This window comes from Podarcis vaucheri (genome assembly GCF_965113315.1).
Source record: "Podarcis vaucheri genome assembly, chromosome: 14".
In the NCBI taxonomy this organism is placed as follows: domain Eukaryota; kingdom Metazoa; phylum Chordata; class Lepidosauria; order Squamata; family Lacertidae; genus Podarcis; species Podarcis vaucheri.
The window spans coordinates 41,539,172-41,554,587 of record NC_138752.1 but is presented as its reverse complement, the minus strand read 5'-3'; the positions used below and the strand labels follow the sequence as shown (position 1 = coordinate 41,554,587).

The 15,416-nt window shown below is 49.3% G+C and overlaps 1 protein-coding gene and 1 long non-coding RNA gene across 2 annotated transcripts in view; both read left to right on the top strand.

Annotated features, from left to right (window-relative positions):
* Positions 1-1,429: 1,429 nt before the first annotated feature.
* Positions 1,430-15,416, top strand: part of GPRC5B (G protein-coupled receptor class C group 5 member B) — a 26,955-nt gene continuing 12,968 nt past the window's right edge. The window contains exons 1-2 of the mRNA XM_082200144.1: positions 1,430-1,770; positions 12,320-13,337. Of these exons, the coding sequence (XP_082056270.1) occupies positions 12,329-13,337 (1,009 nt within the window). The 5' untranslated portion in view covers positions 1,430-1,770; positions 12,320-12,328. The remainder of the gene's footprint in view (positions 1,771-12,319; positions 13,338-15,416) is intronic.
* The window catches only part of LOC309519330, a 67,213-nt gene continuing 62,827 nt past the window's right edge, over positions 11,031-15,416 (top strand). Inside the window, exon 1 of the long non-coding RNA XR_014213805.1 lies at positions 11,031-12,207. This is a non-coding gene — a long non-coding RNA (uncharacterized lncRNA). The remainder of the gene's footprint in view (positions 12,208-15,416) is intronic.

The following is a 15,416-nucleotide window of genomic DNA, read 5'->3' as shown; positions in this document are numbered from 1 at the left end:
CTTAAGTTGGATATGCAGAAGATATTAAAAATAAATTTATGGAACCGCAGAAAGGAAGTCAGGTTTTAAAATGTCAAAATGATTGTAAAATCATTTGTAAAAATCCATCCTCCAGGATGTAACCAATTTGAGCTTTGGCGTTGCTACAGTTTCTTCTCTTTTCAACAGTTCTACTTTGGGTTCTGCTGTTTTCAAATAACGTTTTCCTACAGCCTTTGTCTTTAGTAAGGATTTTAAAACATGGTAGCGATTTTCAATGTTTGCTAAGGCAGAATAGTAACAGATCAAGGTTTCCAAATACAACAAACTGGTTTAAAGAACCCAGATTCACATGCTGCAAAGCCATCCCAATGATCATTTGTTTTGCGTTTATTGATCACCACCATCACTTTGCTATTTACTAGGCTTGATTACACTGGTTTCTCATTTTCATCTCCATCAAAACTTTTATAATTCTTTATTGATTAATCTGTTTAGTATATAACGACTCTAGAGCTACATGTCATGAATTCTCTTTTACTTTTTTTGTTGCTACTCTTCTCATTGCAACAACGGAGTTGAGAGGGACCTCAAAGGCCACCTGTCCTGTAGCTACTGAAAAATACTAAGCCCTGTATTGATACAGTTTTGTCCTGTATTCCAGGTCTTCTCTCTCTCTCTCTCTCTCTCTCTCTCTCTCTACTTAGGGATCATCTCCAAATGCATGTGTTTGAAAGGATGCGTGAAAAGTCATGGGTATGGGTAGCCAAGTGCAGAAAGATTTACAAATTCACGTGTATGTGTGTGCACACGTGCACGTTTGACAAATTCCAGAGGGGCCATCCTGATAGGCTGCAAAAGATTGTAATGGATTGCTCTGTCTGAAGTCACGTCATATGGGCGGGGGAATGCCCCCCCAACCGCTCCACCCCATCCTGCCCTGTATTTTGCCAGAACGAAGCTGGCAACCGTAGATCCTATGGGGAAAGTCAGTTAAAGGAAAGTCTCATCCCCATGGGAATCATCTCAATGAGTGGAGAGTTCCCAGTGTAAAAGGGAAAGGCGCATCACATAAAAGGGGGGGGGGACAGAGGGCTGCAGTTCCTAACAATACTTACGTGGGAGTGAGGCCCACTAAGTCCAACAATAGGCCTTCCTTCGGATGGCACGCGGCTCTGAAGGCGCATCTTTCCGGCGGGAAATACAAACCAGCCAGCCAGCCAAGTCCCCTCCCCGTCCAACCCTCCTGCTCCGGAGTGGCCGTTCCGTGAATCCGGCGCGGCGCCCGTTTCCTTTCCCACCCGCGCGCGGCTCGGGGGGCGCTGTGGGCCGCGAGAGGCCTCCCAGGAGCGAGGCGAGAGGAGGAGGCGGTGTCGGAGGCGGCGCTTGGCCGGGGCGGGGCAGCTTGGACGGCGCGGCCGGAGGGGCGCAGGCAGCTCAGACGCGGAGCAGGCGGCGAGCGAGGCGCGGTGGCCAGGGCGCACGGTCGGGGCTGCCCAGGGTGTCCTGCGCGCGGCGGCTGCCCAGAGGGCGCCCCCCTGGCGCCTTCGCTGCTCCTCCTCCTCCTCCTCTCTTCCCCATGAGCCGGGCCGGGGGGCTGGCCGTGCATGTTGCTGCAGCTGCTGGGGAGGCGGCGGCGGCGCCGCGGACGGGTCTGCTGAGCGCTCCGCTCCCCGCGCCCCAGCCGCGAATGTGACCCTGCGCTCGGCTTGTGCGCCTCGGCTCCTGCGCCTCGCCACCCGGCTACTCCCAAGGAAGGAAGGAGGCAGCCGGCCGGCCGGCCGGCCAAGGGTGAGAGAGGCACCGCGGTGGGGAGGTGGGTGAACGGGATGACACGGGACCCTGCGTATCGTGAGAAGAGGCGACGTGGTAGAAAACGTGGGGAGGCGGGAGAGAAGGGGGATCTCTCCTCCGGACACGTGCAGCCGCGCTTTGCAAGTTGCTCTTGAAGACGGCCCTCGGAGAAAAAGTGCGCGAGGGGGGAAGGAGAAAGGTGGGGCCAGGGCACGGGCAGTTCACACGTTACACCGGGCACAGCTGTCTCTGCACTGCTACTGGCGTGCGCTTGCCCGGCTCCTGGAAGGTGGACGCGGACTGTGCACTCCCGCAACCTTCCGCATGAAGGTCCGGTTCCAACGTTTGCGGGCACGGATCTGTGCGCTCGTTGGATGTAACGTGGGAACATCTCTGGAGAATTAAAAAGGTGGCGTACACGTGCGTATGGGGAATGGTGGGTTTTCTTCCCCCCGCCACCTAACATTTTTGGTTGGTTGTTTAACTGGATGAAGAAGACTTGCATAACCTGTGTGGAGTTTTGGGGATCATGATTGAAGTGATTTGGGTCCCGTCCCCCATGGTATCGTGTGTAGACCCACAACCGAGACGCTAGTGATACGCGGGGGGGGGGGGGATGGGCGGTGCCATAAAAGACCCGGCGGTCTGCAGGCAATTTATTGGGACTTCAGTTCCAGGGAGTGCTGAGAAACGTAACTTCCAAGTAAACTGCGGGTGGTAGGATTGCAAGCCTTTCTGTTACAGCCAGATGCAATATGTACGCGCGCGCGTGAGTATGTGTGTGTGTATCTATCTATCTAAAGTCGCACATGCACATCCCAAACCCCTCAAAATATTTGACGAGGTTGTTCTGCGTTACCGCATTGCATTATTTTGGCTAAACAAAACGGGGGAGTAAGTAAGGGGTGATTTTCTGGAGCAGTTGTTTAGGGGAGTTCAGAACTTACAGGAGAGTTGGGACTCATTATTGAGGTTATTACTCACAGGGCATAAGAGAGCAGTGTATAAATATATATGCTCACATTTGCTGAGCTCAAGAGAGAACTTTGGCTAGCTTGTTTGGAAGGGGGAAATTGTGCTCTTTTTCGTTTGTTTGTTTGTTTGTTATGGGAGCATTGTTAAACCTTACTCCTAAGGGGAGCCAAATGGGAAAAGAAGTTTTGGGAGAGGAACAGGGTTGAGTTCAAGGTTCAAGAAAGCTACCTTTTACCAGACCATCTAGCACAGTTACTTGCCAGGATTTCAGACATGGGATTTCTCTGTGTCTCTGTCTGCAGCCCTATCTGGAGATGCCAGGGATTGAATCCTGGGACGTTCTGCCTGTGAGACATATGCTGTGCCGCTGAGCTGAACCTTTCCCCAATAAGCTGTGGGTGGAGGGGATGCCTAGCCCAGCCAGAGAGGCAGAAAACTCTCTCTGCAAAATGTGGTGCATTGACCTCCCTTTCCTGGCTGGGGGAAGGAGGGGGAGGAAGCAGCTAGGTTTGTTCTCCGTGCCTCCTTACTTTCTGTTAATGCTTTATTGGAGAGGTGGATAGAGAGTATTCTTTGCATCCATAAGCAAAAAGAACTAATCAGGTGCTGCGTTTGGGGCTGGACTTGAGGGTAGAGGCCTGATGCCCCACGCTGCAGAACAAGCAGGAAGCACCCCCTGGTGTTTTTGTTTGTTTGTTTGTTTGTTTGTTTGTTTTTGGAACTATTGCATCTTGCCATGGAGAGGGTGGGAAATTTTCTAGCGCCTAAAACTGCCTAACTGCAACACTGGAATTAAAGGTCAAATAGAAAGAGGGAAAGTATCTGTCGGGCTTTTTTGTTCTGCTCTTCTTGAGGCTGGGGTGGGGGTGGAAGAGACCTGGGGGGTATGTGTGCCCCCCCCTCCACCAGCACGTGGGTGCCTTTGTGAGATTAGTGGGGCTAAGCTGTGTGTATGTGTTAGTTGGCTTTGAGCCCAGGTCTAAGTTCCTCTAACCACTATGCTGCACTGCCTCTCTTGCTTGGTACTCGCTAGTATACGACATCAGCTTAGTCCTTTGCTTGCCTTCTCCGTAGTACTCCAAGGAGAGTGAGTTTAGGACTGCAGTCTGTATCTTGCTGCAGAACCGAAGTCATGGGCATGGGATGGAGAGGGAGCTAAAATATGGGTTTGGATTGGGCAGATCTTTGAAGAAACCCCTAAGGGTGCTGCTGTATCTCATCTAGCATCCTGTTCTCACAGTGGCCATCCAAAAGCCTCCAAGCACAGGAGCTGTGCACAACTCTCCCTGCTTGCGATTCCAAGCAAATAGCATTCAGAGGCAGACTGGTGGAGGTAGGACATAGAATCAGGGCTGGTAGCCAGGAACTTGCATATGGACTTTCCTTTCCTTTCTTTCTGTTCCCTTAGACACAAGGAAGGGGTCAAGATGAAAGAGTGTCAATCAACTCCCCCCCACTTCATGCAGTTTTTTTGGGGTGCATTAGTGGCTGTTCTTGCTGTTTGCTAGCTGGGAAATAAGGGAACCCCTGGCTGGTGCAGCTGATCTGAATGCATGCTTAAAAGCAGGCATAGGCAAACTCCGGCCCTCCAGATGTTTGGGACTACAATTCCCATCATCCCTGACCACTGGTCCTGTGTGGACCAGGGTCCTAAACAGAGGTGAGGAACCTCCAGCCCAGAAGCCAGATGTGGCCCTCCAGACTTCTCTACCTGGCCCTTGAAGCTCTGCTCAGGCCACACCTCAACCAGGCCACGCTTTCCCTCCCTGGAATGTAGACTCATAGAATTGTAGCGTTGGAAATGACCCCAGGAGTCATCTAGTCCAACCCTCTGCAATGAGGCCTTTGCAGTTTGGTCATGCTTCCTGACTGCTTGGATGGAGGACAGAGGAGGGTGAGTTTGAAATGGGCTGCTGTGCAAAGGTAAATTATGTTGCTCCCCACCAACTTTAGCCTCTGATCCTGCCCACCACAGATGCTCTGAAATCCAGGTCTCAAAGAGCATTTGAGACGCACCCTTTGGATTCATTTATATTCCCTGTGCCAGTGTGCAAGCTTTATGGTTGTGCAGAACTCTCTTTGCCCCAGGAGGATTACGCATATTCCAAGATATAGAAATTTCGTGCTTGAGCTCAAGAATGGGTGCGAAGAGCGAGGGGCCTGGAGAACTGGGGCGGCTGCCTTTGACAAGTCATGCTTGTTCAGTTGTTGCTGCACAGTTATTGGCTTGCATTTATACCCTGCCTTCTTCCAAGGAGCAGGAGTTGATGTACGCGGTTCCCTTCACCCCCATTTTATCCTCACAACAACCCTGTGAAGTAGGCTAGACTGAGAGACAGCAACTGGCTTCCGGGCCAGGTGAGGATTACATAGAATTGTAGAGTTGGAAGGGACTCATCTAGTCCTGGGTCTCCCAAACTTGGGTCTTCAGCTGCTGTTGGACTACAATTCCCATCATCCCTAGCTTGGTCAGGGATGATAGGAACTGTAGTCCCAAAACAGCTGGAGACCCAGGTTGGGGAAACCTCAGTGTAGTCCAACTCCCTGCAATGCAGGAATATGCAGCTGTCCCATATGGGGATCAAACCTGCAACCTTGGTGTTATCAGCACCACGCTCTAACCAACTGAGCTATGCAGGCTCTGGAACCCTGGTTTCCCCCTGGTCCTGATCTGACACGCTACACACTCCGGCTCTCAATGCAGTGTGTTTATATGCAAAGAACTCAGCAAAGCTCACTTGGTCCACAGCTGCGGCAGATTGACAGCTCTGATCCCACCCCCTTAGCCCAGATGGAACTGACATGCTATTGATCTTTGCAGCGGTGGTGGCGGAGCAGGGGGAGTCGGGGCTTAAATGCAAAGCTTCATTATTAGGACCACAGTGCCGCTGCTTCTCTAGAGAGAGATAGAGAATTAGCTCCATAGCAGACGGGCAGTCTGGAGCTGAGACTCTGGGTGGGGGATTAGGCTGGATATAGGGCAGTCAGGGAAGAGGGGGGGAGGGGCAGGGGGCTGCATCCAGCATTAGGGGTGATTGATAGGGGGTTGAATGATGGGGGAGATCTGCTGGGGGTGTCTGCATGCCAGCCGCTGGAGAAAAATGGCAGATGAGACTGAGATGATGGGATAGAGAATCGGAGGGGGGTAGGTGTCACCCAGAGGGGATTAAGCGCGTGGGGGGGGGGATGTTGATGCAACACACACTGTTTATGTGCTGTGGTGGGGAGAGTGAGATCACTGTTCATTTGCCAGTCCCAGTTTCGGCACTGATCTGAGCAGCCACTTATAGAGAGGGCTGCTTAAGAGAAATCTCACATTGCTTACATGCTGTGGGTCAACCAGCTTCTACTCAGCTGAAATGAATGGGCCCTCGTTAGCCACAGCCGTTAATTTCGGGCAGAAGTTGACTATGACCTCATAGTCCCCTGCCCCAGAATCCCAAGAACTGCAGTTTGCTGAGGGGGCTGAGAGTTGTAGCTCTCTGTGAGGGGTGAACTACAGTTCCCAGAATTATTTGGGAGGCATGTGTTTTAAATCTATGTTATGTATACAGAGTTACTGGTGGTGGAGGAGATACCCTTCTGCCAGCCTCTTCTCTCCCTCCAGGCTCTGTTTAGCCTTGGAGCTGGGTGGGTGGGTGGGTGGAAGGGGTGCATAGGAGCCCCCAGGGTCCGATGCTAAAGTGAATGATGGGTCTGGCGTGTTCCGTTTGCAGAGCTTGCATTGGAGGTGGGAAGTTGGGCTGGGAGAGAGCAGAGCTTTTTGGCAGGCGAGGACCCCTTTGCAGCTGGATCTGTTTATTACTGCTTAGTAAGTGGGTGGCGCTTGCCTCTTCTCCACCCTTATACACAAGCCGTGACTTCTCCGCACAAGCTCTCTTATTTACACTTGTTTATCCGGAGGATAACAGGATTTCCTCTGTGTTGAACCGATGCACTTATTACACTGGCAGTCTTGTCAAGCTGCAGTGAAGGGCCGGACCCATGAAAATCCGGGTGGTGGCGTAGGGTGCCTTTGCCATGCCCATCTGTGTCTGCAGTGATTTATTTTCCTGATGAAGCCCGGAGGGATGCTTCTTTTGAAAACAAATAAATAAAATCCACAAAGCAAGGGAAGAAGGATGCAGCTTCAAATACATCCTTATGTTCTTGGGTTAACGGAAGAGATCCAATGCAGAGGTTAAAGGTAAAGGTAAGGGGACCCCAGACTATTAGGTCCAGCTGTGACCGACTCTGGGGTTGCGGTGCTCATCTCACTTTATTGGCCAAGGGAGCCGGCGTACAGCTTCCGGGTCATGTGGCCAGCATGACTAAGTTGCTTCTGGCGAACCAGAGCAGCACACAGAAACGCCGTTTACCTTTCCGCCGGAGCGGTACCTATTTATCTACATGCACTTTAACATGCTTTCGAACTGCTAGGTTGGCAGGAGCAGGGACTGAGCAACGGGAGCTCACCCCGTCGCGGGGATTTGAACCGCCGACCTTCTGATCGGAAAGCCCTAGGCTCTGTGGTTTAACCCACAGCGCCACCCGCGTCCCTTAATGCAGAGGTTATCGTGCTACAAAATCTAGTAATCCCTCAGTGATTTTTGTTTTTGACCATTCTTTATTAAATCTGTTTTCTTGCCTGAAGGAGACGGGGTGGCCAATAGCAAGCAATGAAATGTCTTTAAAACAATTCCAAATACAGACACAGGCCTTTTAAGGGCCAGGGGTCCACCTTTGAGCCCCAGGCCTGAGGTCTTCCCACTCCTGTTGTAAATGAAACAAAGCCTGCAATCAAACAGCAATGAGACTGCTAGCACATTTGCAAAGCTAAGCAGACTGGCCCTCCTGGCCTCTGACTCAGGAATCCATTCCCTAATATGAAAAGCCTGGGCCAAAGATTGCTTGCTTGGTGCTAAGAGCTACATGCTCAGAGGCACTTTTTATTATTTGTGTATTTCCAGTGAGGTGAGCCCTTCCTTTCAAAGCAGGTTTCTGTGATGAGGTTTGGCTGAAATAAAAGTCTTTCTCTACATCTGTGCTCCTATGCAACGATGGAGATGTTGGCAGGACACATGACTGTTCATGCAGAAGGTCTCAGTTTCAATCCTCAGCATCTCCAGTTTAAAAAGGACCAGGTAACCGGTGATAGGAAAGACCTGTGCTCAGGACCCTGGAGATTTCATGCTACTGGCTAGGTGGATCAATAGCCTGACCTGATAGTCTAATCTGATAAAGCAAGGCACTATGACCCAGAGCAGGAATAAGGGAAGCCAGTGCCTTCTGGGTGCTGTTGGACTCCCAGTTCCCATCAGCCTCAGCCAGCATGGCCAGAGGCAGGATGAGTTGTAGTCCAGCGACATCTGGAGGCCTGCAAGTTTCTCCATCCCTGATGGGGACCAAGCATGGTGTCTTGTTATTGTTGGAAGTCAAGCAACAACCCTTGCAATAAGTTACCTGAACCAGTGGGGTAGGAGGGTGGTAAGGCAGAAGGGCAACCTGTTCTTCCTCCTCTCTCTTAGTAACTGCTTGTTGATAAAGTAGATCACTTCCTTTCAGGCTTTGCCTTCCTCCTGCTTCTTCTCCACGTTCAGCCAGTAGCAGCATGTGCTAGTCTTAAATTCTTGGCTGCCTCTTGGTCATGTTGTCAAACTTAGAATGGCTTTGTTCTCCATGCATAATAAAATTTTAAGTTGTATTGGTCCTTCTGACAAGCGGCCTTACCAGACTATTTCTCTCTGCACACCCCTGCAATATATTTCCCATACTTCCAACAGTTATGAACCCCCAATTGGACCGCAGCCTACCAGGTGCTTGCCAGTGTGCTCCTCCATTTTTTTGAGAGTCCAGGGCAATCGGGGCAGATTGTTAAACTGACAGATAGGCTGCTAGAAGGTACCAAAGCTGCAGGGCAGAGGTGAAATTAGATGCAGACCAACCCTTGGTCTTTGTTAAGCTCCTCCCCCCCCCCATTTGCTGTGTAGATTGGAGGTGACTTGCTAGCCCTTATGATTGCAGAGATAGATTTGAATATGCAATAGCTGAAAATAAGGAGAAAGCCTACAGTAGCCTTCAGTGGTTGAGTGACTTACCTATCCTTGGCCACAGTACCATCTATCCAACTAGGATTCAGATCGAGCCCTTCTGTCTTCTAAAAATAAATTTTTTACTCCACCTCTCCATGTCCCCGAACAGGGTCATAATTCCTCTTAGCAGCCGAAGTGTAGAGCTTTCTCTCTCTTGTGCAGCATTGTGCAGACTAAGAGGAAACCATCGTGGCAGTTCTGCATGCAAAGCACATTGCCATTATTAATTATTGCTCTGCAGCCACGTATCTTCGTCCGCCTGATCGCCGCTCAGCTGTCATTTGTTCCGTTATCAGTCAATGCAGCTTATTCCTTGGATCTGGCGGGGAAAGATTGGGCAGAAATCCGACTCGGCAGCAACTCTGTGGCACGTGGCAGGGTCTGCTTTTGCTTCTGGAGCTGCAGCAGGGAAGAGAAATCTGCTTCAAGGGGCAGAGTTAGGTTTTTGCAGTAGCTCTGCAGAGGTGATTCCAGGCCTTTGAGTCCCTTGGTGGGTAGAATATTGATGGTGCTACGAGGAACTATAGAAAAGAACTGAATTTGCCCCAGTCAGTCTGGAAGATTTGAGCAACCTGATCTGGCACCTGAAACACTTCTGTGTCACCCAGGGCTTGGGAACTTATTTCAGCTGGAGGACCAGCTTAAAATTTTCCAGGGGCCACATTCTATTGGCCCATTTAGTCCAGCATCCTGGCTGGGTGCCTAATGCAGTCCTCCATGCCATCATAAAACATCAGACATTAAAAACTTCCTGATACAGGGCTGCTTTCATATGTCTTCTAAAAGTTGTGTCGTTTCTCATCTACTTGACATCTGATGGGAGGGCGTTACATGGGTGCCACTACTGCTAAGGCCATGTACTTGGTTCCCTATAACCTCACTTCTTGCAGTGAGGGAACATCCAGAAGGCCCTTGGCGCTGGACCTCAGTGTCTGGGCTGAATGATAGGGGTGGAGATGCTCCTTCAGGTATACTGGGCCGAGGCCATTTAGGGCTTTAAAGATCAGCACCAACACTTTGAATTGTGCTTGGAAATGTACTGAGAACCAATGTAGATCTTTTAGGACCGGTGTTATATGGTCCCGGCGGTCGCTCCCAGTCACCAGTCTAGATGTTGCATTCTGGATTAGTTGTAGTTTCCGAGTCAGCTTCGAAGGTAGCCACATTTGATTGCCTGGCATGGGAAATGGAGAAAAGCAAATGCACAAATCTCTGGCTTCTGCTTGGCTCAGATGGAGCCAGTTGCACAAAATCACTTCTGTTACTCTGCCTCCTCCTGCCTTTGGGTGTGCAAACCTCAAAAAGTTGCACGCAATAAGATGCAACCCTCAGCTGAAATAGCCTCTGAACCAGCCCAGTCTAGTCTATTTTCATGGGGCAAAGCTGTACAGTGTCTTGGGCAGAGAAGGTGTTTCCTGTCAGCTGCTACTACCCAACCTTTTCAATGGGGGAGGCAGTTTCACACCAGCTCGCTCTGCCAGTTGTCTCCTTTATGGCTTAAAGGGGATTTTCTACCCTGCCCAGCCCTATCTCAGTGGAAAGAGGAAATGAAATACAACTTGAGGCTGACTCTGAGTGGTTATCCATGCTGCGTGATCTCTCGGGAAACAGACTTGTCCTAGAATAGCTCGATCACATGGGGGGTACATGACATGAATAAAATATCCAGAAAAATGAAGGAGAAAGCTCTTGGAAAGAGTGAGCTGCCTTGAAACCCTCGCTCATTACTTGTTTGGGCAACACTGAAGCAAAACAACTAGCGCAGAATAATTGCACACCCGGAGCCAAAGGCAGTGGGGGGAAAATTGCAAGTTCTGATCATCTGACGTTTGCTCTAAAAGGCTGTTTATCACATCTCTTTCAAACATCTGTGCCGATTGGAATTGCTTCTCCACACGGCTTTCCATGAATCAATGCATTGTTTGATGCGCTGAGTACTGTACAAATTTTCTCCTTTATTTAAAAGTTAAATATACCTGCTTGGGTCATTGGTATGGCTTGCTGGGTAGAGCTTAGGCTGAGAACATTAAAGAGAGTGAGGAGAACCCTGCTGGGTCAGACCAAAGGCCTGTCTTGGGGGGGGGGAGACAGACCTTAGGTCCCAGGGACCAAATGCAGCGCCTGAAACCCCGCCCCCGGGCCCTTGAGATTTCCCCCCATTTCACACACCTGACTAGCCTTGCTTCACACCCTCCTTGGGTGTTTTTGCATGGCTGGAATTGAACTCTTATAATGCTCATCTGTTTGCCTGGGTGGCGGCTAGAGAGAGATGTGTGCAGAACTAGCCTAGACAACTGTACAAACTAACATTTACATGCGTTACACTGCCCAGTTCTGTCTCTGGCACCACCCATCACTGGCAAGTACCCCATCCACCCAAGATGGTTGCCCAGAAGACAGTGAAGCTCACTGGCAAAAAATGGTTCCCCATCCCTGGGCTACACCCACACTATACCTTCAAAGCACATTCTTTCCCTCAAAGAATTCTGGGAATTGTAGTTTATCTCAAAGAGCAGGTGGCCCAGCTGTGTGCCTCGGTCTGGACGCTTTAGTTCTTTTGACCACATATTGGGTGCTCACTTTTCTGAATGCTGCTTGGTTCAATAATAGCAAAAATAATCATTATCATTGCTTAGTAGTAGCAGTAATTTTACTACTTATACGGTGCCCATCTGACTGGGTAGCCCCAGCCACTCTGGGCAACTTCCAACATAATATAAACATGGAGCAAAACATCAAAGATTAAAAACCTCCCTATACAGGACTTTCTTCAGATGTCTTCTAAAAGTCAGATAGTTGTTTATTTCCTTGACATCTGACAGGAAGGTGTTCCACGGGACAGGCACCAATACTGAGAAGGCCCTCTGCCTGTAACTTTGCTTCTCACCCTGAGGGAACTGCCAGAAGGCCCACAGAACAGTTAATAACAACCCATTATTATTATTATTATTATACAAGTATTAATAACAATACATTATTAGTTATTTATTGATTATAGTTTCATTTGTGAACTGCTTGCTGCGAAGCCTCTCAAGGCGATTTCAACAGTCAGAAAAATCATTCATAAAACAACTGGATATCTATAAAAAATGGTTTCAAACCCAGTGCCAATACTGTGATCTATACAATAACAAGCAAAGCAGGCCAACGTTCTAGCCTGCTCAGGAATTACCGTGGTACCTCAGGTTAAGTACTTAATTCATTCCGGAGGTCCGTACTTAACCTGAAAATGTTCTTAACCTGAAGCACCACTTAAGCTAATGGGGCCTCCCACTGCTGCCATGCCGCCGCCACGCGATTTCTGTTCTCATCCTGAAGCAAAGTTCTTAACCCGAGGTACTATTTCTGGGTTAGCGGAGCCTGTAACCTGAAGCGTATGTAACCCGAGGTACCACTGTATTATTTGGTATGAGGGAAGCATTCTATCATGTTAGCCCCACCTGGAAATAGAACATAACGTAACATTCTTCTTTGTATCTCCTTGCCTTCTTTGGTTTCAGGCAGGAAAAATGACCCCCTTCCCAACTGTGGCCCTCCTCCTCCTCCTCTTTGTGGTGGGCTATGGATCGTCGGAGAATTCCAGTACCTCCAGAGGGTGCGGCCTGGACCTTTTCCCTCAGTATGTCTACCTGTGTGACCTGGATGCCATCTGGGGGATCGTCGTGGAGGCGGTGGCCGGAGCTGGAGTCTTGACGACGCTGCTCCTCATGCTGATCTTGCTGGCAAGGTTGCCGTTCATCAAGGAAAAAGAGAAGAAGAGCCCCTTAGGGGTCCACTTCCTCTTCCTCTTTGGGACCCTGGGCCTCTTCGGGTTGGCCTTCGCCTTCATCATCCAGGAGGATGAGACCATCTGCTCGGTCCGCCGTTTTGCCTGGGGGGTCCTCTTTGCGCTCTGCTTCTCGTGTTTGCTTGTCCAAGCCTGGAGGCTACGGAAACTCGTCCGGCACGGCAAGAGCCCGTCCGGGTGGCAGCTGGCCGGTGTCGCCGTCTGCTTTGCGCTGGTCCAAGTCATTATCGCAGCAGAGTGGATGATACTGACAGTCGTGCGGGATGGGAAACAGGCCTGCCGTTACGAGCCGATGGATTTCGCGATGGCTTCCATCTACGTTATGTTTCTGATGGTACTGGCCCTGGGCTTTTCTTTCTTCACAGTGTGCGGGAAGTTTAAGAAATGGAAGAAGAACGGCGTGTGCCTCATTCTAACCAGCTTTTTCTCAATCCTCCTTTGGGTTGCTTGGCTGACTATGTACCTCTATGGTAATAATGAACTGAGGAGAAGAGACCAATGGAGTGACCCCACTCTGGCAATAGCACTGGTGTCTAGTGGTTGGGTCTTCGTGATCTTCCACGCTATCCCGGAGGTTCACTGCTCCATCCTCCCATCCCAGCAGGAAAACACACCTAATTATTTTGATACTTCGCAACCGCGGATGCGGGAGACTGCTTTTGAGGACGACCTGCAGCTTCCGCGGAGCTACATGGAAAACAAAGCCTTTTCAATGGATGAGCATAATGCAGGTAAGACTCTTAAATCACAATGTGTTCTTTGCAGGGCAGGGATGGGTCTCCCGCAGCCTTCGAAATTGTTGTAGGGACTACAGTTCCCATCATCCCTGCCCATCGGCTGTGCTGTCTAGGACTGAGGGAGAGTTGGAGTCCAGCAACATTTGGATGGCTACAGGTTACCCACCCCATATTTAGGGCATTATAATAAAGATGTATTTGGCAGGCGGGAACGCGTTCTGTAGAAAGGAAATTGTGGTGGCAAGTTTTGAGGTGGTGAGACGGCCTATTTGACCACATGCTCCAAATGTCTCCATAGTTGCCTTTGGAGGAGATCTAAGGGATGTTGCAGATCCACTAGAACTTACATTTTTGTAGTTAAATGGGCAGTGGGTGCATAATATTTATAGTTCACATGAGACGGCATCTAGTTGGGTGAGACAACTCTGCCGGTTGCCGCTGGCGTGGCTGGTCCTGGTGTGTTAGAATGACAAGCAATGTTGGAAACTCTGATATATAAGCTAGACGGCAAATGGCTCTGTAAACCAAGGTTGCCGTTGGCAAAATGGATTATCTAGTTGCCATTTGGGGGCAAGGTGGCTCTAAAGTCTTTATTTTTCAAATGATGGACTGACTGTGACTGATTAAACATCTGGCTAGTTCAGATGACACCCTTGAGCTAGGTTAAGAACTTTGAGAACTCGGAGAAGAAAAGTCACTTGATCCAGGGACAGCCCACATATATATTGGCCTATTCCGACCTCCTTAATGGTGACTGCTCCTGCTCAGGCTGCACAGAAAAAGCAATTTGGTTCCAGAAACTCATTCCGATTGTGCAGATGAAATATAACTGATGGAATTCTACAGGATGGGGTAGAAGTTGTGTGAAAACAGTCCAGATCCCAGCTGGTGGAGATGTCAGGTGCCATCCTGGCACCCAGGCATCTTCGCTTTGTCACAAGTGGTTGAAAGCCAGGTGCAAAATGCGCCTGGCGCCTGGCTAATTTCGAACATAGCTTTTGAGGTCAGGTGACCAGAATTGTGCAACATATTCCAAATGCAGTCACATCATAGCATATTTTGTGGGTTTTTATGCTTCCTTATAGTATAACACTTTCCCCCTCCTCAGATTCTGTGATCAAGTTACCGTATGCACTACAGCTAGGATAGCTTGCCTTATGCTCTGTGCTACTGACTTTTGAGAGGCTAAATGCTTCCGAATGCTGTTTCTGAGCTGTAAGGTGGCAAGAGCAACCAGCTCTGGTGTGGGGTTCAATATTCTAACAAGGTAGGGAAAGAAAAGGAAACATTTGTGATTGGTTAGGAGCACATCCTTGCATTGGAGAAGATAGTGCAGGTCAGGTTGTTACAGAATAAATGGATCCCTGCTGTACATACAGCAGGCAGAGAAGTTTTGAAGGATGTGCAATGGGCATTGTTCAGGCTGTAATAAGAACATCAGCAGGGCCTTGCTGGGTCAGGCCAAGAGTCCAGCATCCTGGGGCACTTCCAGATGTACTGTTAGCAGCACTATAACTGTTTGGGATCCCCCCCCCCCACATTACATCAATTTATCACTATTCCGGAATACAGTGGTGCCCCGCAAGACGAATGCCTCGCAATACAAAAAACTCGCTAGACGAAAGTTTTTTCCGTTCGCGATTTGCCTCGCAAGACGAATTTCCCCTATGGGCTTGCTTCGCAAGACGAAAACGTCTCGCGACTTTTTTTCTTTGACTAAAAACAAAGACATGTTTTGTTTAGAAAGTTAATTTATTTTCCCTTAAATTTTTGAACTGCTCTTTACAGTATGTGTGACTTTAATGAGCAGTTAATAAACTGTTGTTGTACCAAATTTGGCTTTGTTTGGACTTTTTTTGACCATAGGAACGCATTAATTGATTTTCAATGCATTCCTATGGGATTTCGTGCTTCGCAAGACGAAAAATTCGCTAGACGACAAAAATTGCAGAACGAATTAATTTCGTCTTGCGGGGCACCACTGTACTGCAGTCATCAAACCAGTTTTTCTTCTATCACAGAAAAATGCAACCTTTGTGAAAGACCTGGAATATGTTCTGCAATATGTCCATT